Source organism: Pteronotus mesoamericanus, unplaced genomic scaffold (genome assembly GCF_021234165.1).
Source record: "Pteronotus mesoamericanus isolate MK-2021 breed Mesoamerican mustached bat unplaced genomic scaffold, CSHL_Meso_final scaffold_651, whole genome shotgun sequence".
Taxonomy (NCBI): Eukaryota; Metazoa; Chordata; class Mammalia; order Chiroptera; family Mormoopidae; genus Pteronotus; species Pteronotus mesoamericanus.
Window position 1 is genome coordinate 21,433,956 of NW_026555325.1, and position 25,707 is coordinate 21,459,662.

At 39.7% G+C, this 25,707-nt stretch overlaps 1 protein-coding gene across 2 annotated transcripts; it reads left to right on the forward strand.

The window, feature by feature from the left end:
• Positions 1-3,723: 3,723 nt before the first annotated feature.
• Positions 3,724-22,466, forward strand: DAPL1 (death associated protein like 1). Of its 2 annotated transcripts, none has more exons than XM_054562322.1 (4): positions 3,724-3,832; positions 12,476-12,563; positions 15,015-15,075; positions 22,234-22,466. In XM_054562322.1, exons 1-4 carry the CDS (start codon positions 3,775-3,777, stop codon positions 22,348-22,350), a joined length of 324 nt encoding a protein of 107 aa, XP_054418297.1. In that variant the 5' UTR covers positions 3,724-3,774; the 3' UTR covers positions 22,351-22,466. The 2 variants fall into 2 exon arrangements, with proteins under 2 accessions (XP_054418297.1, XP_054418298.1); XM_054562323.1 differs by lacking the exon at positions 3,724-3,832 and adding an exon at positions 4,447-4,469.
• Positions 22,467-25,707: the final 3,241 nt, after the last annotated feature.

The window sequence follows — 25,707 nt, forward strand, 5'->3', positions numbered from 1 at the left end:
TTGAGCCACACCATCCAGGGCTTACTGTTGGTTTTCTTTTTAACTGAGATCTATTTGACATGTATTAGTTTCAGATGCACAACATAATGATTTCATATTTGTATACATTGCAAAATAATCACCACAATAAGTATAGTTCATATCCCTCACCATATAGAAATTAAAAATCGTTTTCTTATGATGAAAACTTTTAGGACCTACTCTTTTAGCAACTTTCAAATATACAATACAATGTTATTAACTGTAGTCCCCGTGCCGTATATTACGTCCCCATGGCTTATTCATTTTATAACTAGGAGTTTGTACCTACTGACCACATTCACCCATCGTGCCCACTCCCCACCCCTTGCCTTTGGCAACCACTTATCTGTTCTCTGTATCTATGACTTGTTTTTTTTGTATATTCCACATTTAAATGAGATTATATAGTATTTGTCTTTCTCTATTTGACTTACTTCATTTAGCATAATGTCCTCTGGGTCCATCCATATTGTCATAAATGGCAAATTGCTTTCTTTTTTTATGGATGAATGCCCATATTTTGCTGTGTGTAATGTGTACCCATGTTTTGGGTCCAAACTTTCAGGAAAAAAATACTTCATTTTAATTTTTTAACTCAATTATTTTTTATTTATATTTAGATACCTGTTTTTTTGTGTGTGTTATAAAGGAATTTTAGCATTTATTTTTTAACATATTGTGGTACAAGAAATTTTAGGTAACAAATAATTACAAAATGCAAGAACATATACAAGGTATTTCAGGTACTACCCGTGTATAATATGTAATCTTATTTTTCCCTCAAAAATTTGGGCAAAAAGTACACATCATACATGGCAAAATATGGTAATATTTCATTGTGTATATATACCACAATTTTTGTATCCATTCATCCATTAATGGATACTTAGGTTGCCTCCATGTCTTGGCTATTTTAAATAATACTGCAGTGAACATGGAGATGCATGTATCTTTTCCCATTAGTGTTTTTCTTTCCTTTGGATAAATTCCTAGAAGTGGTATTGCAGGATCATATGATAGTTCTATTTTGTTAATTTTTTGAGACACCTCCATTCTGTTTTCCAGAGTGGCTATATCAATTTGCATTCCCACCAACAGTGCACAAGGGTTTCCTTTATTCCACATCCTCTCCAACACCTGTATTTCTTGTCTTTTTGATAATAGCCATTCTAACAGGTGTAAGGTGATGTCTTATTGTAGTTTTGATTTGCATTTCCATGATTACTGGTGATATTGAGCACCTCTGATGCATGCACCTGTTAATCATCTGAACATCTTTTTTGGAAAAATGCCTATTCAGATCCCCTTGCCCATTTTTAAAGTCAGTTTGTTTGTTTTGGCTATTGAGTTATATGAGTTCCTTATATTTTTTAAATAGTACTTCTTTATCAGACACATGATTTGCAACTTTTCCCTCATTCATTAGGTTGTCTTTTTGTTTTGTTAGTGGTTTTCTTCGCTGTGCAGAAGCTTTTTAGTTGACATGGTCCCACTTGTTTATTTTTGCTTGTGTTGGCCTTGCTTTTGGTGTCTTATTGGTTCTTACTGATTTGAAAAGTAATACAGAAAAACTGAGAAAAGGTAATAAAAATTAACAGGTAATACTCCCACCTATAGACAGCTACCCTTAATGTTCGCAAGTATTTTTATCCACTTATTTAACAAATAGATATTTTAATTGTTTAGCGAAATATAACATGAGATATATACTGAGGTATAATTTGCTACAGTAAAAGTTCACCATTTTTATATGACATATGTATAGTGTATGATGAATGTAATCACCACCACAGTGAAGGCGCAGAATGTTCCTATCCGCCCCCAAAAGTCCCCTCCTGCTTTTTCATGGTCAAATCACTTTCCCCACCCTCTCCTTTGATAATCGCTGATCTGACTTCTGTTCCTGTAGTTTTGACTTTTTCATGAATGCCATATAAATGGAGTTATACATTAAGTAGCTTTTTTACTCTCACTTTCATTTAGTATAATACTTTTGAGATTCACCCATGTTGTTGCATGTATCTGTTCATTCTCTTTTATTGCTCATTACATTCTATTGTTTAGATGTACTGCAATCTGTTTATTCATGCTACAATTGGTTTGTGTTGTTTCTAACTCTTAGCAATTATGCATAGACCTGTTATAAACATGTGTATACAGATTTTTGTGTTTGCATATGTTTTCATTTCTCTTGAGAATATTCCTAGGAACTGAATTGTTAATCATGTATGTTTACTTTTATAAGAAACTGACAAACTGACTTCCAAAGTGGCTTTACCAATTTACATTTCCACCAGCCCTGTATGGGAGTTACAGTTGTTCTACGTCTTCACCAATAGGTAGTAGTTTTCTTTTTTTTCGGGGGGGGAGTGGAATTTGAGGTGAAGGAATTGAGCCACTCTAATAGATATGTGGTGTATTTCAATGTGGTTTTTAAAATGTTTATTGATTTTTAGCAAGAGGAGAAGGTTGGGGGGTGGGGAGAGAGACATCAATTAGTTGCCTCCCACATGTGTCCTAACCGGGGATCAAACCCACAACCTAGGTATGTGCCCTGATGAAGAATCGAACCCACAACCTTTTGGTTTGTGGGACAATGCTCCAACCAACTGATCCACACTGACCAGGGCTTTCAGAGTGTTTTTAATTTGCAGTTTCCAATTGATTAATGATGCACAACATCTTTTTATGTGCTTATTTGTTGTCAATATCTCTACTCTTTGGAGTTTTTAAAAAATATTTTGCTTATTTTTAACTGAGTTGTTATTGGGTTGTAAGGATTCTTTACAAAATCTAGATGCTAGTATTTATCAGAAATATGCTCTATAAATATACTCTCCCAGTTTGCAGCTGGTCTTCATTTTTTAAACAATGTCTTTTGAAGAACAGAAGTTTTTCATTGTATTGAAGAACAAAGAGACATTTCTAAATACCTGCCATATGCTAAATGTTGCTCCGCACAGGAGATATAATAATGCTTAAGCTTAAATTTGTACCTTTTTTTAACAAAATTGCCATCTATTGTTTTCTAGCCTGCCTTTTCACTATCTTATCATGAATATTTTTCACATCATTAAATATTATTTTAAAGCATGATTTGTAAATGTGTACATAGTCCTCTCATGGCTGTATTTTATTTAACTATCTCTATTTAGGGATGTTTATGTTGATTCCAATGAATATAAAAAAAGAAATATATGATTACTATTCTTGTGCAGAAATCTTTGTTTACATCTCCAGCTATTTTCTTAGTATAAATGCTTACAGTTGCAAAGACTGAGATAAATTCATAGCACTTTGTTTTATAATTGTCTCTTTTAAACGACTACAGATGTCTTGAAGCAAAGATCTAATCTTTCCCCTCCCTGTTATGCCAGCATATGACAAAGAGCCTGTCATATTTTAGGTTCACCATATATACTTGATGGATGGATAGTTGGAGAGAAAAAGTTTTCCCCTGAACTTCATTCTCCACCCTCTTCCTTTGTGAAAGAAAATAAGGGTTCCCATAGTCATCTACCCTGCCTTCTCAGATGAAGGGAATAAGAACGTTTTCTTCTATGAGAAAATCTTCCAAGGAGATTCAGGTTCCCAGAGAGCTGGGTGACGAGTCCTGTTGCTGCTCAACAATGCCCTTGAGGGGCCCCGCCCCCAGCCTTATAAAGCCAGGGTACGGCGGGGCAGCCACAGCTGGCACTCGCCCTCTGGAGCACAGCACCGGCACCGGCACCTGCACCAGCACTGGCACACGCTATGGCAAATGAAGTGCAAGCCCTGCCCTCCCCGCTGAGAGGGGGGCATCCTCCTGCAGGTAGGCTGCCCACCTGCCCTCTGTCCTGTGCAGAGCAAGGGCGCTCGCTGCTGCTGCTGCCGCTGCTGCTGCTGCTGATGCTGCTGCTGCTGCTGCTGCTGCTCTTCCTCCCACCTGTGCCTTCAACAGAGGCGCCCCAGCCACCAGAGATCCTCAACTTCCCACTGTCACTCTAACTTCATTCAACCTGATTTCCTCCTCTGTCTTTGATCTTTCTAGACTTGTGTATAAAATCACCTGGGGATTTGTCAGGCCCCAGTTAAATTAAAACCTAATTATATATGGGAGACAGGAAACTGGGTGTTTGTGGAAAGAGACAGGGAGGGAGGTTGGCCCTTTCCTTCCTGGCTGTAGGTTAGGAGTGACACATCCACACCTGGGTGGTGATTTACTGCCATGGAAACCCCGCTTCCTAGAGGTTCCAGCTCTGAGACTCAGTCTCCCAAGGTACCTGGGCATCATCTGACTTCATAGCCAGGCAAACCAGCTACCACAACAAGGACAACAACCGTCATTCTCTCTTCCTCCTCAGGCTTTTGGGCCGGGCAGTGTTTTCAGTGATGTAGTCTCCCTGTCAACAAGCTGAGGAGCACTTTTTAATAAAGACCCAAGGACTGGAGGAGGATGACTGAAAATGGTAGTTATCAGGTGTTTTGCAAAGAATCCAGTTTGTTCTCTCTCTCTCTCCCTCCGCCCCCCGCTTCCACTCTATTTTAAATGTGTGCTATATATATATATCAAGTCTTTGGAATATGGAAATTAGTTTTATTGTACTTAACCATATATTCATGTAGATTGACTGAGGCATATAGGCCTATTTTTAGCCAGTTTTATGTTCTTCAACTGGCTGCCTTCTTTTTTTCTTTAAGAAAGATCTCAAAAGCTTGACTGCTTTCTTTTTTCCTTTCTCCATTTACAAAATTTATTTATTGGTATACTTATTTGGCAACTGTAAGCCAAGGTTATTCAGTCATCTTTGCTGCAGAGGATGATGGCAGATACAACCTTTGTAAAGCTTGAAAAACTGACCCAGAGGTTCAGTGGCTTTCTGGTGAACAGCCCAGCTGAAAAAAGTCAGAATTTTTACTATTAATTTTGAGTTTCCAATTCTGGGCTCCATGCCCTACTCTCCTGTGGCAGACTCTCGACATTTTATATTTATAATTGGACTTAGCAATATTTAACATTATCTATATTTAAAGTTAATGATGCTACCTAATGGTCAGGAACTACATATGCAAATTATTAGAGAAGTCATTAGACAGATAAGAAAAAAGAAACGAGAACACCATTCTCTTCCCACCATTTCTACCTCAATCCTTCATAAAACAGTTAAGCTAAAACCTAATTTGCTAAATTACATTTATGCACTAAGAACACAGAGATAAACTTAACCAAGTGAATGTTTGAATGAAACCATCAAGAACTTTCTGCCCCCACCACTAATGAGTGCTAATTACTCTGTGTACTTAGCACACCATGAATCCATCAGGCATGTCACAATGCCTCTGGCATGACAATTAATTATTATGAACAGTGACACTACAGATAAGAGGTTTGGGATAATTAGAATAGAGATGAAGGCAGACTTTTGCCTCCCCACTGAGGCTAAAAAACAAAGATGCCTCATCCTTCGTCTGGTCTTGCTACCTATTTTAAGTCTCAACCAGTTTGCTATGGTACTAAATTTAATTTATGGAACAACAATAACTCATCACCAAAATGCCATTAAATCCTCACCTGACTTTTAAATAAGCAATATACGGGTCCCTGAAAAGGGGAAGCAGACATGGCAAAATGGGAAGGACCTGGCATGGCCCTTGGAATCGGACGGATGTGGATTTAAACCTGCTTTCGTTCCACATCTCTGAGCATCAGTTTTCTCATCTCTAACCCAGTGGGTAATAACTAACACCGATATTGTAAGGTTGTTAGGAGGATGAAAGGCAATGCCCTACGTAAGGTACCCAGCACATGAATGTTAATCGCCGTAAAATGCAGGCCTCATGGCACACACGGCTGTCAGAAGAAATTACCCTCCCCGATTGAAAGGTGTCCGGGCGTTTGAGGGCTCCTGCATTAGGCACTGTTGCGGGAGGCAGAACAGAAGGAAACTTCGGTGGAAAATATACACGTGCCTGCCCTGTCATAGTTAAAAATGAAACCACTCAGAAGTCAGCCAGCTGTAACTCTTTCCCACCTACATGTCGAGTGCTTAGTGGTTTTTCTTGCATGTGTATTAATATAATATATTGCACCTCTGTTAGCCCTGGTTATAAATTTATGCTATGAAACAAGACTACATTAAACATGAGCTGGCCTGGACTCTAGCAAGCTTAGCTTTCGATTTTCTGCTTTTTTGATTTGCCTCACTCTCAGTTTTATAAGAACCCCATCACACGAACAGCCAAAAATGTGTGAGGAGGAGGTGATCGAGGAAGCCAAGTGCATACGTAATGGACTAGAAAGAACAGGAGTTCATGAGTTTTTCTATATATTACCAGCACTTTTTAATTTGGTTTAAGTCAAATGAATCAGAGCCATCAGAGGGGCCACCACTGAACCTCCAGAGAGAATCAGTTTTCTGGCTCATTAAAGAGAGAACGAGGTTTGGGGAGTATGTCCCCAAGTGTGAAACTAATGCAGAAAATGGCAGTAACCACAGCTGCACAAGGGCCAGCATCATTAAAAAAGGAAGAGGAAAAAAAAGACAAAGACTTAATTCTCTCAACTGCAGTCTGCTTGCATCAACTTACAGGGTTTGATCTGTGCGGTTGGAGAGAGGGGATGGGAGGCCCACTGCGCCAGGCCTCACGGGGGCAGGGAGCGGATGCCTGCAACAACAACTGCATGCACCGCAACAACAACTGCATGCACCGCAACAACAACTGCATGCACCGCAACAACAACTGCATGCACCGCAACAACAACTGCATGCACCGCAACAACAACTGCATGCACCGCGAACCATGCTCCTGGCCCTGCACAGGGCCTCCCAGACACATCCATATCCCTGCATCTGAGGAAGTATCATCATCCTTGTGTCACAGAGGAGTAAACAAAGTCAGTGAAGTTGAGGAACTTGTCCCAAGTGACACAGCTGCAGGGCAGTGGGGCTGAGATTTCAAAATAAAGTGAACCCTCTGCCAAAGTGCCCCCGAGCCCACTCTCTTTGCTCCCCGGCCTTCTTCTGATGAGGGTCTTTTAGGTCTTGATTAGCAGCTTAAAATTCTCTGAAAAATCAAATGTAAATGCAAAGGAAGTGTTTTTCAAACATCTAACCTTTTCATTAAAATCTTTACATAAAAACTCTAAGTCATAAGGCAGAGTTTGCACAAAACTTTGTGTTGTTCAGGGCTGTTGTTGTTGTTGGGTTTTTTTTTCATGTTTTTTTTAATTCTCTACCAATTAGTAAAGGAAAAAAACTTAATTTTGTGTGGTAGGCTTTTCTTTATCTTGACTACCCTCTATGAAAAACTGCAAAATTTCTGGAAACCTTAACTGGAAAATTATTATATAACATTCTCAATTCAAAGGTCTATTTTTGAAGTTATAAATGACAAAAGGAGCCACAAGAGTCTAACTCTTACTCACAGATAGGAAAACAAAGTTTCATTTTCCCCATATAAATTTTAAAGAAACTATACAAAAGAGTATCTTTCTCTTTTACTTTTTTGCTGTAGTTCATTTTGTTTGTTGAAAAGACCTAAAGTTTTGTCTTATATATTTGTATTCAAAGGCCTGTTAAAATGTTAAATCAGCTCATATTTCATTTACCAGTTCCATTTCATCCTTCTATTGTGCAGAGGTACAAAAGACAATGTAGTCCCAAACATGAAATTATGTAAATGTCACAAATTTAAATGAATTTATTTAGTTACAGTGAGAACTTGAAGAGTTCCCACAAATCAGACCTATCTGTTATAAGCCAAATGAGCAAGACCCTGGTTGTGTTGGGTTGTAAATGTTTATTTACAATGGTTTATCTAGATCTCAGGAGACCAGTGTAAGCAGTGTTCCCTGTAGAACTTTGAAGATAACCCTCCTGCAAACTGGTTCCATCTGGTTCAGTCTCCTCAATGTAGTGAAGGTCTTAACCTGGGCATATCTCAGGGTATCTACTATACTATTATAGTAGATACCCTGAGATATGGGAATATTATTTTCTGCTTTTTTCTACTGTACATGGCTGACCAAGTGAGAGTACATACCAGAACAAGTTTGGTACAGGAACTGTGCTCTGCAGATCCACAGTGCAGTTCACTTACGCTTCCTAAATCACTCAATTAAAGCGCACAGCCTGACACCAGAGAGGATTCAAAGACTCCTGGATAAAAGTAGGAATCATCTGGGAGGATTTTTAATTTCCCCTCAAATGTCTCTATTTAATCATTTTTAAGAATAAGGGACTCCCATGTTTGCATTTTTTAAATTTCTTTTTGGCATTTGTTTCTGTGTTAAGTGCCTTACATTCTTTTGAAAGGGAGGGAAGTGATAGGTTTTTCTTTTGTCAGAAGATGGGAAGAGTTAGAATCATACTAAGGACTTCATAATAAAGACCGTCTGGTAGTTAAACTTCTACCAAATTCACCCAAATCCCCCTAAGACATTCTTGGCAGGCAGACTTCTTTAACACACCAACGGGCAAAGGACGTACTTATGTACAAGGCAATCTGCTCCATTTTGAATAACACACAATGTTATATGTAACCAGACTCTGCCTTTCTGGAATTTCCATTCTTTGGTCTTCATTCTTTCATCTGGAAACACATAAAGTAAGTGGAAATAATAACTACAAACTGTCGAGTACTTTCCATCTACCAGGAGCTTATGTCCCCTCTATTCTCTAGAACAACCTGAACCATCAGGTGAAGGGTGCAGAAACTGAGCCTCAGAGGGGTTTAAGCATCTCACACAAGATCACATACCCCAGGAGCGGTAGAGCTCTTTGACCCTACATAACATTTTCTCACCAAGAAACCTTTCCTCCTACCACACAACAGCCCCTCAGGGCTTTGAAGTTGGTACCCTAAGCTTGCCTGACTCTTGCTTCTTCAGAAGTGATCTGCCCTGATTCCCTAGGTCCTCACGTGGCATGGCTCCCTTCTCCACTCTGGTCACTCTCCTCTAGACGTTCTCTCTCTCTGTCTCTCTCTCTCTCTGGTGTGTCAATGTCCTTTCAGATTCATGCACAAATCCAGCATTCCACAGGTCTCCTTACTGTTAACTTGTTTATTTAACGATAACAATTTGCCTCGACCATTGGAGATAAAACCAGCTCAGATGGAAGAAAATGTATAGAAACAATAGCATCAGGAAAAACAAAAGGAGCACCAAAAAGAAAATCATTACCATACACCCTATTTTAAAAGCACTTGTCATAAGGAGAATAAAAATACTGTTGAGAGGGGTATTGAAGACGCGAACTCCTGTTTGATCCCTCGTGATAGGCAAGACAATGATGCTGTGAACACTACCATCCCTTACTCAGGGGCGCACACTCCTCAGTCTTCCTGAAAAATCCATCCATCGGTTTATCTCACATCTGGATTCCATGGCTGTTCAGAACATGTTTCCACATAATTTCATCTTTGCTGATGATTACTTTGTGTGTCTTTTTTTCGTATATATACATGTATATATATGTATGTGTTTGTATGCACTTAAAGGAAACCAGGTATGAAATAGCATTTTTTCCCTAGACTGCATCTAACATTGCAAAATTCTAGCACCAGGCTTTCATAATCAGTAGAAAAACAAGTTGGTAGTGATTGAAAATGACCAAGTGGGGTTTATTCCATGAATACAAAAATGGTTTCATAGTAAGACATCTATTAATATAATTAATACCAATAAGCAGAAAAATCATATGATATCTGTTTATGCCAAAAAGGTATCTGATAAAATTCAATATGTATTTGTAATTTTCAGGTACAATGAAGCTACTAGAAGGATATTTCCTTAACATGATGAAACTCTATACTTATGAAAATATATATACTTCATATATATATATATATAGCCTCATAAGTACACATTATTCTTAATAGAAAAACACTAAAAGCAATTCTTTAAAAATTAGAATGTCAAAGATATCCACTATCACCAATATTAAACATTATTTTGCAGGAAATAATGTAATTCTTCACATGTTAGTCTTTTTTTTAGCTTAGAAAACCTAAGAATCAATTTAAATTTGTAATTTAAAACTATTATAAACAATAAGAGAATTTAATAAGATTTAGATATAAATATGAGTAATATAAAAAGAACAATCTGTTAGTGTTATAATGGAAGACTAGGCCTATTTACAATAGCAACAGCAACAGCAAAGATAAAATGCTTGAGGAATAAATCTAATAATAAATGTGTGAGATTTATATGAACAAGTTTCTGAGGGACCCAAAAGAACATATAAACAATGGAAAAACATACCAAGTTCTTGAACAGAGAGCTACCAGGAATGTAAAGATATCAAGTTTTCTTTTTAAAAAAATCTATAAACTCAAAGCAAGATTTTTAAAAATAATACCAGTAGGAAATTAACAAGCTGATTCTAAAGTTCATATGGAAAAATAAATAAGAATAGCTAGTAAAATTCTCCAAGGAAAATATAACAAAAGAGAACTAACTGTCAGTATTAAAATATAATACAACAATAATCTAAATAAAGTTGTAATGGCATATGAATGCATAGAAAGGTTAATGGAACCTCCATTAGAATAGAAGTCCAGAAATAGCCACAAACACACACACACACACATACGCACACACACATGCACATATATACACACACATATATGAGAACTTAGTATGTGATAAAAATGGCATTTCAAGTTAATAGATACAAGATGGATTTTAAAAATATTATTAGAATATTCTAAAAAAAATCTATGATGCCACCAAATGACTTACACAAAATACATTCTAGAAGAGTTAAGGATTTTTGTATGTGTGTGTGTGTGTGTGTGTGTCTGTGTGTGTGTGTGTGTATGTATGTATATATGTATAATCAAAATCAAAGATTGATTATGCAAAATGAAACCATAAAAGTTCTAGAAGAGTCCTGCCCAGTGTGGCTCGGTTGGTTGGGTATCATTCCACAAAGCAATAGTTCTCCAGTTTAGTTCCCAGTTGGGACACATGCCTGGGTTGCAGGTTTTGTCTTTGCCTCTCTCTAAAAATAAATAAATAAAATCTTTTAAAAAAAAGAATATTTAAAACATAAAAAGTTATAATATGTAGGTAGACATATAGACTATCTGTGTATGAATACATGGGAAACTTGAGCATTAGCAGAAACTAGGGAGATGAACCAGGAGGCTGGGAAATAATGGTGGGAGGGAGACTACAGACCTTTTCATGCTTTTTGAATTGTGTGTGTTATGCATGTGTTAAAATCAAACCAATAAAACCCTGATCGGTGTGGCTCAGCTGGTTGGACATTGCACTGCAAAGTGAGAGGTCACTAGTTTAATTCCCGGTCAGGGCACATGCCTAGGTTGTAGTTTTGGTCCCTGGTTGGGGTGCATATGAGAGGCAAACAATCGATGTTTCTCTCCCTCTCTTTCTCCCTCCCTTCCCCTCTCTCTTAAAAAAAAAATCAAACCAATAAATTAAATAATTATTTTAAAGAGCAACTTTTTAAATTTTAATTGACACTAAGTCAATTCACAAGAGCATAGTGAAGCAAAATTGGTTTTTCTTATTTTGACTTTATTGGAACTAGTTTTAGAAAGCTGTCCATTTGACATCCCCATAAAAAGAATTAACAGGTTCAAACAAGTCAATGTCCATTTAGCTTTTTCTCATTTGAGCTTGTCAGATTTTAAATGTGCAAATTTCCTGGGAACAGAAAAAAGCATTTGCTTTGATTTGCAATTTGAAATGGGTTGTTCCTTTTTAAAAGTTGATTTCATCTGACGTTGTTAAACACTTGAATTGCTGTTAGGTCATCTGTAGCCTAATTAACACTAAATGATCTCTTGAATGGCAGGATTATTAATGCAATTTAATTACTCATTGCAATATCTGAGCTTGGCCAACATCCGAGGTTCGGGTCTGAGATGAAAGGTGGGTATCCAGTGGGATCAGAAGAATCTCTGTTGGATTAAATGCCTGTTATCACCACTGCCCTGACTTTTGGCTCATTCTCAGAAATCTGGCTTTTGAAAGCTTTGGTTGAAAAAAAAAAATGCAAGCCTCGCACAAACTTTAATCTTGTGGGAAAACAGGAGGGTCACACTGTAATTGTCGGGTGCTATCATGAAGAATGTAATTGGTCTGATAACAAGAAAAAATGTTTTTCAGTGAAATGCCTATGGGAGTGCGGTGTTATTCATCTCCCAGATGGAAGATGTAACCTGCGGCCTTTTTAACTTCCGTCCCCTTCTCTGAATGTAAACAGGCAGGGCTCAGGGCTTCTTCCCCTCCCCACCCTGTTTGCACAAAACGTATTTCTCTCACCTTAATGTGGTTTCAGGGTAACTTTTTATATTGTGTTGTTTTAGGTAAAAGTTTAGATCTCTAAAAAAATAAGTTCTGTAATTCTTTTCAAACCTAAATTCATACTTTGAATTAATAAAGCATGCCTTCCTTGCTCTTCTAACCATGACTCCCATGTTGATATGTATTTGTTTGTAGTAAAAGCTGGAGGAATGCGGATTTCCAAAAAACAAGAAATTGGCGTCTTGGAGAAACACACCAGAAAAACAGGATTAGAGAAAACAGGGTAAGGGACTGCTTACTTTCTCCTCCTGCATTACCACAAGGAGCTTTGAGTGACTCTTCTTCCAGAAGTCAGAGGCCTCCCAGTATTTTTGGACAAACCAAAGGCTCCTAGGCTTTTGCTAAGGAGGGTTAGAGGCAGCCACCAAGATGGGGTGGGGGTGGGGGTGGGGGGTCACAATCAGTGGTGATGCAGAATGGGGGCAAAAGGCACACTGGGGCGAAAGGTGGCCTCCTTCTGGAGGACTCTTTCTGGGCCTCCGTCGCTAACTCCACCCATTCTCCCCGACTCTGAGTCCAGCCCAGCTGTCCTGCCCTTAAATGACATGGTCCTAAATGCATTCAAACCTGACGCATGTCCCTTTAACCTATTTTCAACATGAGCCTTTAAAATATTGTCCCTAGGCTGCCCTATTTTCATAGTATGCTTTTAGCTGAAGCAAATCTCCTAACTTAAAAATAAGTGCTTTTATTGTTGTTTTAAATTCATCGCTCAATTATTTAGAAACTAGTAATGGCTACTATATTTGGCATAGCTGGAAGGCTTATAGATACTGAGACTGGTTTCTCCCTATTCTTTTACTATAACCTTGACACACTATTCTCAGAGCTAAGCAGAAAGCTGGGCTGGATCAGACATGCAAAAGGGCCCAATCATTCCATGTCTTAGGGAAGATTAGTATGTTCAAAAAGAAATAAACATGCAGAACTGGCTCCTCCAAGTAGCGTAATGAGGGGCACTTCAGAGGCTTTTTCAAATGGTTTCCATAGATGGTTTACCAGTAAAGTCTGTTTATAAAGGTTGATGAGTATTTGAAAAGGAGTCGACTAGAGGATGCCCAAGCTTGTTGCCACAAGAGTCAAAATGGCAACAGTCTCAGAAGAATTCAGAGTGAAATATACTATGGATTTTCTTTGGCTATTTCCTGTAAAATATTTTTGGATTGTTTTTAAAGTTTTCTTTCCCATTTGTGTAAAGGAAATTGTTTGGGGATCTTTTCTACATTAAAATAAAATACTCATTATCCACTTTAGCAATATGTTTTTGTTTCTCCTGATACTAGAAAATAACCATCACATAACGAAAGCCAGGCTGTTTGGTTGAGTCCCCAAGAATAGGAGGGTCACGTATTATTCTCTTGTGACCCAGCATCGAGGACAGCTGCTAGAAGAACGAGAGCACTCTGTCAATAACAGACTGTTGTTGAACTGCAAGCTGGTTATTTTGAAAGTTTATTCTGTTACTAAAATCTGACTTAAGCATAAGCCCTGTTCATTGTGACACTTAACATGCCAGGGCCAGCAGCTCAGGAACTCGAGTCATAGCTTGGAAAGGCCTTTCTCGTTGACAGCTGGTGGGCCTGTCCTAGTCTCTGCACCTCAGAAAAAGAGGGCTTACTATTCATTCCAACTTTGGCTGAACAATGTCAGAAGGGGCGTTGTCTAGAGAGTAATAAAGTGGTGATTGGAACTCTCTTTTTAAAAAACCCTCAATTTTTTTTCTAAGAGTTGTTAAAAGATGGGTATTGGACTATACTACAGAACTTAAACAGCACGAAATAGCTCTCTCTCTTGCTTCCTGTTTACCAGGTATAAATATAAGTAGGTGGGACCGAAAGCCTATAGCATTTGGGTGCCATCTTAAAGAAAAACAATAAAAACCAATATGAAATGGCTCGGGCCCCTCCCAGGGCTGTGGAAGAAGCCCATGCAGTGAGAGGCGGCGGAGCTGGAGCTGCATTAGCTCCACCATAAATTCACCGCTGCCGTTTGCATCGGCTTCGTGAGCATGTGCATCCGGTGCAAGCACCTCATTTTTATAGACAAACGTCTCCCCTTCCATTTTCTTGGAGAATAGCTTTTGAAAAAAATATACCCTGGAAAATAAGTTTCTAGGCATTATCAATCTATGTCCATTTCCTAATAACTTGTACCAACCAACACAAACCATCCAGAAAAAGAAATGCCTAGTGCAGAGTTTTCTTCAAGAAACTACTGCAGGCTCAGCCCTGATTGAAACTCTTCTATAAAATAACTTGGCCTCAGAGAAGAAGCCAGAAACAATAGAGTACATACCATGTGATTCATGTTATGAAGTTCAAAACCTTCAAAACTAGTCTGTAAGTCAGGGTCGTGGTTATCCTTCGGGACAACTGGTTAGACTAGTGTTTTAAGTTTGTGAATCTTCACCAAGCTATATACTGATAACGCGTGCCCTTGTCTGCATATGTATTATACTTCAAGGAAAAGTTTACAAGCAATGGGAATAATGAGTTGGCCCACAAAGCTTTTTTGCAACACATGGGCACACACAGGCAGGATTTTTCATCTTTTAGATGAAGCCAAGCAGAGTGAAAGCTTAAAAGCCAAGTAGACCGCCCTCTACATAAATCATTTAACCTCTTCAGTGGGGAAGTTTTCAGGTCCTCTCTGAAGATTCTTTTCATCTTTGCAGTGCCATTGTAAATGTTGCCAAAATACAGCCGGTGGACGCTCTGAATGACACACTGGAGAAGGTGAGTGCGGGTGAGGTGCGCCCTGTGACCCTCCAGATAGCATTCGCCCAGCGACAAGGCTGCATGCGGGAACGAGCCCACGGCTGCCGAGGTTTTTTCCAGCTCAGAGGTTTGATGTCCTTGTGAAAGAATCTGCTCTCAGTCCGAGAAACACAAAGAGGTCTCAATGAGACAAGCTGTTTCTCCCAAATTCCTACTGTCCATTTAATAAATTGTCTCAAAAAATAAGACAGAAAATAAAGCAAGAATCATGACACCAAATTGGCAGAACTTTACTTTGCCATCCCAAATATTTCTCGGAAACATTGGCATGCTTTTACCAAAAGGCAGCCTGTAGGGAAATCAGCAGTTTTTGACCTTCTCCGCACCGCTGCATTCCCTTAAGGAAAGCCTCCATTCGAGGGGAGTGCGGGTGAGGGAGGGGCTGTGCAGTTTCGTGCGGGAGGAAGGCTGGGCGCGGGCAGGCTTTACCCAGTAAAGTCTGTTTATAAAGGTGGTTGACCATCGCTATTTTTATGTCTATATTTTGAATTTCCTCTAAGTAGCTCAAGAAACTAAGAGAACTCTTACCAGAAAGACAGTGGTTGGCTTTTGTATTCATGAGTTTGTTTTTCAGTTACATAGGTGAGCTGAGGGTCCTCACTTTATTTCTAGGGGGCAGATGCATTGCATTTAAGGCAATGAAAAACCGCTCTGTCAGCTGTGCACATGTTTATTGAAGGGACAGAACTGGTCATCCTTTATGGAATAAACAGCAATGTTTACTGCCCACATCAAGGATCTGCAAAATATCAGAGCGGAACTGTGCAGCTAGACCTCTGAGTCCTCATTGGGCACTGACTCTTCCGCTTACTGTCTGTATGACCTTGAGCAAGTCACTTATCCTGTGTCCCAGATTTCTTGTTTGTAAAATGGAGACAAGAAAGGGAACACATTCACAGTTTTGTTGTGTGGAATGAATGCACGCATACACAGTGCGCTCCTAGAACATTGCCTGGCATAGAGCCACCTGTCTGCACTCCGTCTGGTCAGTAGCATCGGTTTCGTGGCAGTGAAATAAAAGGATATGTCTGAAGCCCATGGATGTTACAAAGCAGATCGTACAAGACAAGATCTTGATTATAGACTCTAGCTACAGAGCCTTCTCCTGTGGGAGGCTTTGTTCTCCCATCCAGTAGATTTGAGGTGAGGTCGTAAGTGCCTCTTTGCCTGGCTGGCTTTACAAGAAGGGCAGGCGTGCATGGTGCCCACTCTGGCCTCTCATGTTCTCTTGCTCCTGTCCACTAAACACCTCGTTCTCAGGGGCAAGAAAATGCCGCAATTGTAAGGAAACTGGATGGTACATTCCTCTAGAATGTATGTTCACCCAAAATAAAATGTTTAAAGAGAGTGGTCAGTAAAGAGAGTGCTATACATTAGGTATGATGCAAGGGTATATAGTGTTTGTTACGCACCTATGCACATATGTCTATGACATAGAGGGGTTCTTTCGCTTTCGGTTAAAAATATCAATTCTTTATTTCAAAGAAAAAAAGAAGAATTAAATATCAACAACAATAGTAAGTAGTGTTTGGAAAAGTAAGACAACATTGAGATGGCGTGCTGTTAGAAATAGTTTTAACAGCAACTACACATTTAAAAAGGAAAACTTTTAACACTTAGCTCAGCATTTACTGATGTGAGGAAGTGGCTCAGACTACACAGATTCCTGGCTGAAACAGGTCCTGGCATGAGACGGCAGCCGTCTGGGTCTTCTGCTGGCTGTCGTTCACTAGCTGTGTGTCCCTTGGGCAGGTTTCTTCACTTTTCTGTGCCTTGGTTTCCTCATCTTTAAATAGGAAGATGACTACCAGTATCCATGTCAAAGTGATGTTGTGAGAATAAAATAAGTTATATAACATGTGCAAGTGCTTAGCACAGAGCTAGGCAGTTAGCCCTCACTCCGTGCTGCCTTCTGTTCCCGGGCACATACCCCACAGGGCATCCTTGGGAATCCTGGGCAAAGGATAAAAGGCCAGAAAAACCTTGGAAGTCCCAAGATTACCATACTGACCGACCACCTTGAATATGGAAGTTAGTGGGACCCACATATTTCCTTATAGCTAAGAAAAATCCTCCCTGAATTCCTAATTCAAGCTGACGTGTAATAGGATTTCATAATGAAGGTCAACCTGGGGTTAGAAGACCAGTGCCTTTTAAAAAATAGATCGCGGAAATCAGTGGTAGTCAGGAGCTGGAGGTGGGAGGAGGGACTGATCACAAAGCAACAAGAAGGAATTTTTTGGGGGGTCGGTGATGAAGTGGTTCTACATTTTGAGTGTGGTAGTGGTCACAGATTGCATATACTTGTAGAAACCCACAGAACTATGCACTGAAAAGGGTATATTTTACTGTAGATAAATTATACTTTAATTTTTAAAAATAAATATGTATAAACTATATGCCTCACACCAAAAAAAATAAAAGACATAAAAGATAAAGAGATACAGATATTGATATCTGCTGATAAACTTTTGCCTGTATTATGATTTCCTCTGAAAGATACATTGTCATGAAGACCTAACATATGCAATTGGACAGAAGAAATACCATAGTACCATATGATTAACATTCTCATATTATTAACATTCATTTATGCCCTTAGCTAGAATTCTGTCTAGTTCCAAGAACCCATTTAAATTCTCATACCAATTTAAGAACTTAGAGTCTAAGACTGTGAAAGCACAGCCTGATTCATAGGATCTCAACAACCATTCAATCATGACAGGAAATTTCTATCCATATGCTATTTATCTGAGGATGCCCTACTTTAAAACCAACCTAGAGTTCAAGATTGAGATTTGGAAGATTGGAAAACAATCCCCAAAACATTGGAACTGTATAAACTGAAGTAGGAGGCAGCCTGAACTTTCTCCTCCCACTATCTCCCCCTCACCACCCTGCACACAGATCTCTGTCCCCGCTACATTTCCCCCTTCCCTTCCCACCTCTCCAGCCAGCCCTTCCCACCTCTTCCAGCCCTAAGTGGTACGAGGATTGGTGTTGCCTAATGCCAGACCACATGACACAGTATTCTTGGCAGCAAAGGAGTTATGTAACCCTGAAAACTGTCTAGGCTAAAAATCTGGGAGACCTGGCCTTAGACCAAATTCCACCTACTCCTTAGAGATTGTTTAACCTATTAGAAGTCACGTGGCTCCTCTGAGATTTATGATGGCTCATGTACTTAATTTTTTAAGGTGGGATTGAGAAAGAATGATACTGCCAAGAATATTAATTCTCTGGATGGTTATGGAAGTTACATTTGGCATTAGTTGTGAAGCTTCTCCAAACATGGAAGTATCCAGTTAAAACAATAGTAACAGGGTTGGGTTATGGTGTGGAGGGGGGTGGAATGTAGAAGCCTAATTAAAGTTGAGGCCCCTTTTCAAGTTGCCAGGCGCGTCACCAGTGCCAACCTTAAGTGAGGAGATGTGAAAGGGGATCCAGGGGCAGAGGAAACTATCAAAGGCATCTGCAAATCTAAAAAGGTTTCTCTTGTTCTGTAGATTAACATCACCCTAGGAGTAGCCTTAAATTTCATTGACTCAAGCTGAATGTTTTGTTTTAAGCACTTTACTTAACAGGGTGTGGAAATCTAAGTGCCAATGTTCAAGTTGGAAGTTAACACCCTGGAAAGATGAAGGAAAGAGCTGCCCGTCTACAATGCTACCTGACTTCAGGCTCTAAAACAAAACCAGCCACTGATTCTCTTGCATCTAGAATTTCTTTCACAGCTCCAGTCGTAAAGACTTTTAACATACTTCTTTAGCTTTTTCTCTGATACCAAAAATATAGGTTCTGAGGTCACAGCTACCCAAGATGAAGGTAAATTCTCAGTGTGGCAGTTTCTATTGATCTGCTTTTCAAGTTCAGTATGTTGGCCCTTATGTGATGGAGCCACAACAAGACAGAGTCCTTACACAGACACTGGCCTTGAATCCTTTCTCTTGTGGAGTTACCCTAGATTCTCATCCCCTAATGAATCAGACAAGAAACACCTTTCATTCTGCAAACCCTATCATTTTACAAAGATGAATGATGAAAAATCCAAAGCTTCCCCAAAGTAAGAATGCCAGACTAAAGGCACAGCTGGTTGTAGGTTGTACTCTGCCAAGCTATGCCTACTTATTTCTAATTCAGACTTGAAAATAAAATCTTCCTATCTCCATTGACATAAAATCGACACCACAAAATTAGGACATTTAGGGGCTGACTATTTTATTTATAGTTTCAATTCTAATTGAAGACTCCTTATAAACTCTACACCTACAACCCCCCCCCCCCCCGCCCCCGCCAAGTTCTTCTACATTAGGATATTCCTCATTGAGGCGGTGGGTATCTGGGGAAGAGAACTTCACTCTCTTGTCATATATACAAGGGTATGGCGAAAATGGGTTTACAGTTGTTTGTATGGAAAATAATACAATGATTAATAAATGATACAAGAATAAACTCTGTTTCACATGCTCACAACTGTAAACCTACTTTTGCCCCATCCTGCACAAGAGGTGCTAGAAAACCCTGTTACTATCCTCCGCAACATGTACATTTGTAATTTAATAATTATAGGCAGGTTCTCTAAGGCTATTGTCGTTGCTAGAATTTCCACTACTTTCTCAATCCCATTGATTTTTTTGCCCCCAAACTGTCCCAAACCAGCCACCGGTGGCCAGCAGCCCCAGAGGCAGCCTCCGGCTCATCCCCCCCCCCCCCCCCCCCCCCGCCCCCCCCCCCCCCCCCCCCCCCCCCCCCCCCCCCGCGCCCCCGTTCGTGTTCCCCTCCTGAGAAGCCGCTGAGCAGAACCTCTAGGGCCTCAGCTAAATGCCCTGGTTAAGGTGGAACCCTAAACCTTGTGCTTTACTGGTGGGAATGTAAAATGGTGCAGTCGCCATGGAAAATGGCAGTTGCTAGAGCTGGGGAAGGAAGGAATGAGGATTTATTGTTCAAGGGGACACAGTTTCAGTTTGGCATAATAAAAATTTCTGGAGGTGGATGGTAGTAACAGTTGCACAATAATGTAAGTGTATTTAATGCTACTAAACTGCACAGTTAAAAATGGTTGATCTGGTAAATTTTATGTTAGGTGTATTTTACCACAGTTTTTAAGTGATCGAAACATGTCGTCTCTAAATCGTGCGGATAAGCCGGGAGGTGCATTTGGGCCCCATGCCGCTGTCGGCGTCCCCACACCCGGCGCTCCTTCCCCTGCGCCTTCCCGCCTCCACCCGTCAGCCGTAAACAGCCATCCGCACCGTGGCTTTCTCTCTTCAGTCTCAACTTGTCATCTTGCTCCGTCTCACCTTGGCTAATTGCCCAGATTTCTGCTATATCACAATTCCTTGTTCATTTCCTTTCTCACCCCACCAACCCCTTTACCTTAGTTTGCATTTGACTTTAAGTAACTGGCCTGGTTGTTCTTCCTACCTGTAATCTCTTGAATGTGATTTACAGCTAACTTGAAATAATCCATCTGTTTGAGGGGACATTAAAGACACCCAGTCTAGAAGGAAACTACTGAAGTCAGTGACCTCTTAAGTTTCCTTTTGGTTCTAATGTTAAAAGAAAAACAAAACACGCCACACTTACCAAACTGTAAAGTGGATTTCCTGTGGCGTGATGATAACTGATCAGACAAAAGAAGACAGTGTTCTTTCTTTTTCTTTTCTTTTCTTTTTCTTTTTTTTTTAGATTTTTCTTCCTTTGTGCTAGAATGCCAGCAGAGATCATCCTTGGGTTTAATTATTGTATAACCTGCTAATTGTAAAACAAAAATTTTCAAAAAATACTGATAGGCAAAATAAAGAATAAGACTAGGCATTGCCCATAATTCTATCCCTTGGAGATAACCATTGTTAACACTTCAGTTTATATTCTTCCAGTGTGTTTAATTTTTTAAGATCAAGAAGAACAGGCTTGCTAATGTTCAGTTTCACATGAAAGGGAATGGTGTGTGCGTAGAGCTCAGGGACATTTGAGAAGAGATATAGGGCATGTATGTTTTCCCTGGCTTAGAAGAGCCCAAATAAACCATAAACAACGTGATGTTTGGGGTCATGAGCAGTTTATCTCCCCTTTTATTTAATTTGAGTGTCAAGGCAAGGGCATCTAAGTGTGATAATGATTCGGTTAAATTCCTAGTGAGCTGAGGCATTCCTTTCCTGCTTCCTAAAGAAGGCATCCTTATGTACCTTCATATTTATATCTATGGATTTGAAAACCAAGAACTAGAATGGACACAAAAAGGTCACGGGGTCCAAATTCTCTTCCTAGGAAAATTATATCTGAGGTCCTTGCATCATTGGACATCCTTTTGATTTTAAGCCATCCTTAATGCAACTTCCATAAGGTCTTTTGGTTCCTTGTGAAAGTTCTCTTATTGTCAGATAGTCTCAGTTAATTTAAATCTATTTAAGCCTGTTTCCTCATACATGTCTTACATGTGGAGATGACTAATGAGAAATTTGGTAGCTGAGACTAGTGAGTCATTCCTCAGCCTTCTCTTCACCAGGCTGTTTAGATTGAACCATATAAAATGACTAATACTACACCATCTTTTATCTATTAAAATAGCAATTTCACATGTTTCAACCTAATAAAGAACTCTAACTCTTCCTAACTTCTTTTTCTGTTCATGTCTCTGGTTCCTGGCACTCCAAAAGTTCTTTATTTCTACTCTTTTGACAATTGAGGGGTTCTTGCCCCTCAGGACTTTCCCAAATGTTTCCATAGCCTTTGTAAAATATAGTGATCCATATAGGCATATGGGTTGTGCCAAAATAATTGTTAATATTAGAAGACTGATGCAGAAACAATGGACCATCTCTACCTTTAAAAATGTCACTTCAAAGCATAGATACAAATACACATATGTATTATGTATATTACTTTAATGTAATACATATTATAATTTTACAAATTAGAGATAAATTAATGGGGGAAAACCCAGGTTAACACACTGTGGGCTCAGAGCTGGAAGTGGTAGGAAAAAAGAGATATTACCAAGGAGGTAAACAAAATTGTGAAATTTTCCTGATGAACTGTATTGCTTTCTACTTTAATATTTCATAGTCAAAAAGATCCAATATGCTTATTTTTTTCTTTCTTTCTCACATTTAGCTCAGCCATAAATTTCCAGCAATAGTGCACATGGCACATCAAAAACCCAGACCTGCTCTGGAGAAGGTCACTCCAATAAGAAGGATCTACATTATTCAACAGCCTCGAAAATGTTAAACTGGGACATAAAACACAGCCATCTGGCCAACTGCCTCGAACATCTGACAGCTTAGCAAAAAGGACCAAAACTTTCCTTAGGCTTCATGCATTTGCTTGGTAAATGAAACAGCGTTTGTATCTTCTCTTTGGACTTTAGCTAATAAAGCATCTGAAACTATAAATCCAATGCATTCTTGGGCCTCATTTTGGTCCAGGACAAGATCCCATTGATGTTTACATAAGTAATTCTGTTAAATAAGTGGAGAATCCAGAATACTTGACTCTTTGACTCTACCTCCTCAGACAAGTTCTCTTATCTTTGATGTGGACCCCGAGTTGTTCCAGCCACAGCAAGTTCTTGAAAGCAAAGGCTGGAGAGGAGTACACTGGCCTTTGCTAAGGCCAATATCATATGCAAACATGAGTCATTCTTCTCAGTGTGTTTGTCTTAAGATGCTCAAGTTTTCACTTGAGGTGAAATGTCTTTTCTAGTTCCATACATAAATACATAGTTTGTTCTGGAGGTTTAGTTGGGGGAAAATGGAAAGAATTAGATTTATTATAGACATAGTTCCTTCTGCAAAGCAATGAAGGATGGGAGGTTGAACTATAGTTTCAGTAGGAGATTTTCTCAGGGCCTCCCAGAAGGTTCATGCTCTAGAACTGAAGGGATTATGAGGCTACAGGGAATTGTGGTTGGGGTATAGAAATTGATTTTAATTGGAGGAGGGAGAAGAGGGAAAGCATTGCTCTAGCTAAAGCTGCTCTAGTTCTCCCATCCTCTACAACACACACACACACACACACACACACACACACACACGTGCGCATGCGTGCACCCCTACCTTCATATACTCACAGGCAAATAACCAAGGGCATCCTCAGGGGGATGGGAAGGTACATTTTTTTCTGCAGAGGTTAGCTGTCACAATTCCACCATTCTGAAACTCTAATTAGTAATGCTATCCAACCTTCAGCACTTCTCTTTACCCAAAAATGAGGTCAGCACTCTAGTCCATCATTTTATAGGTTGACAATCCTCCGAGTGTGGCCTGATGCCAAGCCTGTCTCTGGTTCCAGGAACTCCAAAGGTACCTGGCTAAGACCCAGTGGTCATAATGATGCATCCCACCTCCTCCTTGGTGTTGTTTGGCTCTTTTTCAGGAGTAATAGAATTGTTTGAGACAATATCAAGCCTCAGTCAGTGCCAGCATGAATCAATAAGACAATCCTAAATACCCCACTTTGGCTTAGCTCAGTTCCTAGTCTTCTTGGATTGTTGTCAGGAATATTCCAGAATGGTAAGTGTTGCAAGGCTAATAAATGCACAGAAGTTCAAAGTCAGTCACCACGGCCCAAGGGTAGAGTAGCAAAGTATAAGCCAGATGGTGGATGCTAGCTGGACCACTAAACTGAGATTAGGTGACTGAGGTTCTACTTCTGACCCATACTAGGTTGTTAACCTTAAGCAAGACACTCGGCCCTTCTGATCCTTATCAAACAAGGACAATAGCATGTGATCCCCTAGTTTAACCTTCCCAAGTGACATACTGAGAAGAAGACAAAATAGACCATGGGATTTGCAATAAGCCATTTAAAAAGTAGTGAGAGCAAGGTGGTACTAGGATGACTGTTCTAGAACCTTCCAGAACTATAGGAGTACAACTGTAAGCTGAGCCTAAAGTAGGAAATTCAAAGGAAAACTGGAGATTTGGGCTAGACAGAAGCAGAGAGAAAGCTGAGGAGGGAGATAAGGGAAATGGGAAGCAAAGATGGCCACACTGCAACACTCAGCTTTCCCGAGGGTAAGATAAGGCCAACTACTGACAGGAAGTTAGAAGAGAAGAAGGTGTCATTCTCTCTGTCTAGAGGTGGAAGATGTATTATAGGAGAAGAGAGGCTGCTCAAAGGGAAATTATGCAATGAGGACCCCAGCATTAATTTAGGTTCATAATTTTAGCCATTTAAGTCACCAAATCATAGAAAATAAGAAGTTTGGTGTGAATTTCATATATGAAAGGAAATTGGAATTATTTTGGAGAATGTATCAGAAGAAAAAGAAATAGGCCAGTAAGTGAAATTTCTGGTGACATGGCTGCATGGCTGTTCCTTCTCTCTCTCCTGAGGAATGAGCCCTGCATGGATGCGCCGCAGCTCCACCCAGTGAGAAGCCCCCCACGATGTGTTCACAGGCCCCGAAAAGCCATGGCACTGGGAGACGGGCTGTCAGTAGGGAAATGGCTACAGTTTTGCTGGCAATTTATTGGGTGATGTTGGTTAATGAAATCATATAGGTTTCAGGTGTGCAATTCTATAACACATTATCTGTATATTGCATTGTGTGTTCACCACCCCAAGTCAAGTTTCCTTCCAACACCACTTAACCCCCTATAGCTCATTTGATTTTAGCTCAAGAGGCTCTTTGCTAGGCGCCATGACACAAAGATGAGGAAGACACTGCTCCTGCCACCAGGAGCTCTTAGACCAAAGGGAAGTAGGCATGCCAGCTAATCAATACGAAGAGAACGTTTAGAAATGACTTGGTAGGTGGGTGGGGGACATGCTGGGGAAGAGGCTCATGCAATCACTCGAGGGTCACGTACAGTCAAAAACAATGTGTTGGGTGTGGAGATCAATACCCAAATGTAGATCTTAGTAACAAAATTTTATTTATTTTTTATTGAATATATTGGCATGACACTGGTTAACAAATTTATACAAGTTTCGGGTGCACAACTCTACATCATCTGTACACTGTATTATGTGTTCAACACATTAATAAACAAATTTCTGTTAAGCCTTTTATGGGAATTTAAGAACAAACACAAAACTTGAGTGAATATTATACTGAACCTTCAGGTGCCCATCACATAGTTTCAAGAATGTGGTCCATCTTGTTTCATCTATGGCGTCCAGACCCCCACCTCCTCTTCCCTTTTCCTCCCTCCTTCTGGATTATTTTAGAGCAAATCCCAGACATCATAGAAACACTTCAGTGTGTTAACTCCAAGAGATAAATACTTGTGTGTGCACACTCTCTCTATCTCTATCTTTGTGTCTTTTCTCTCTCTCTAAACTGAATTTGATAAATTTTGTGGAGCAAAAGGGGACATTTATGTAAACCATCCAAGAATCTTTCACCATAACAGGGAGACTGGCATTGCTCTGCTGGCCACAAGAACCAGAAACCAAAACCAAAACAGAGCAACACACACACGCGCGCACACACATGAGCCAGCAACATCCACAGACATGACTCCTGGGAAGTTTGAGAAAGCACAGGAGGTAGAAAATGAAGAGGGCTTTGAGGTTGAAAGAAAGAAGAAGGTAAATATGAAATTGGTGGAAATAAACAAGAAGTACAGGAAGAAAACA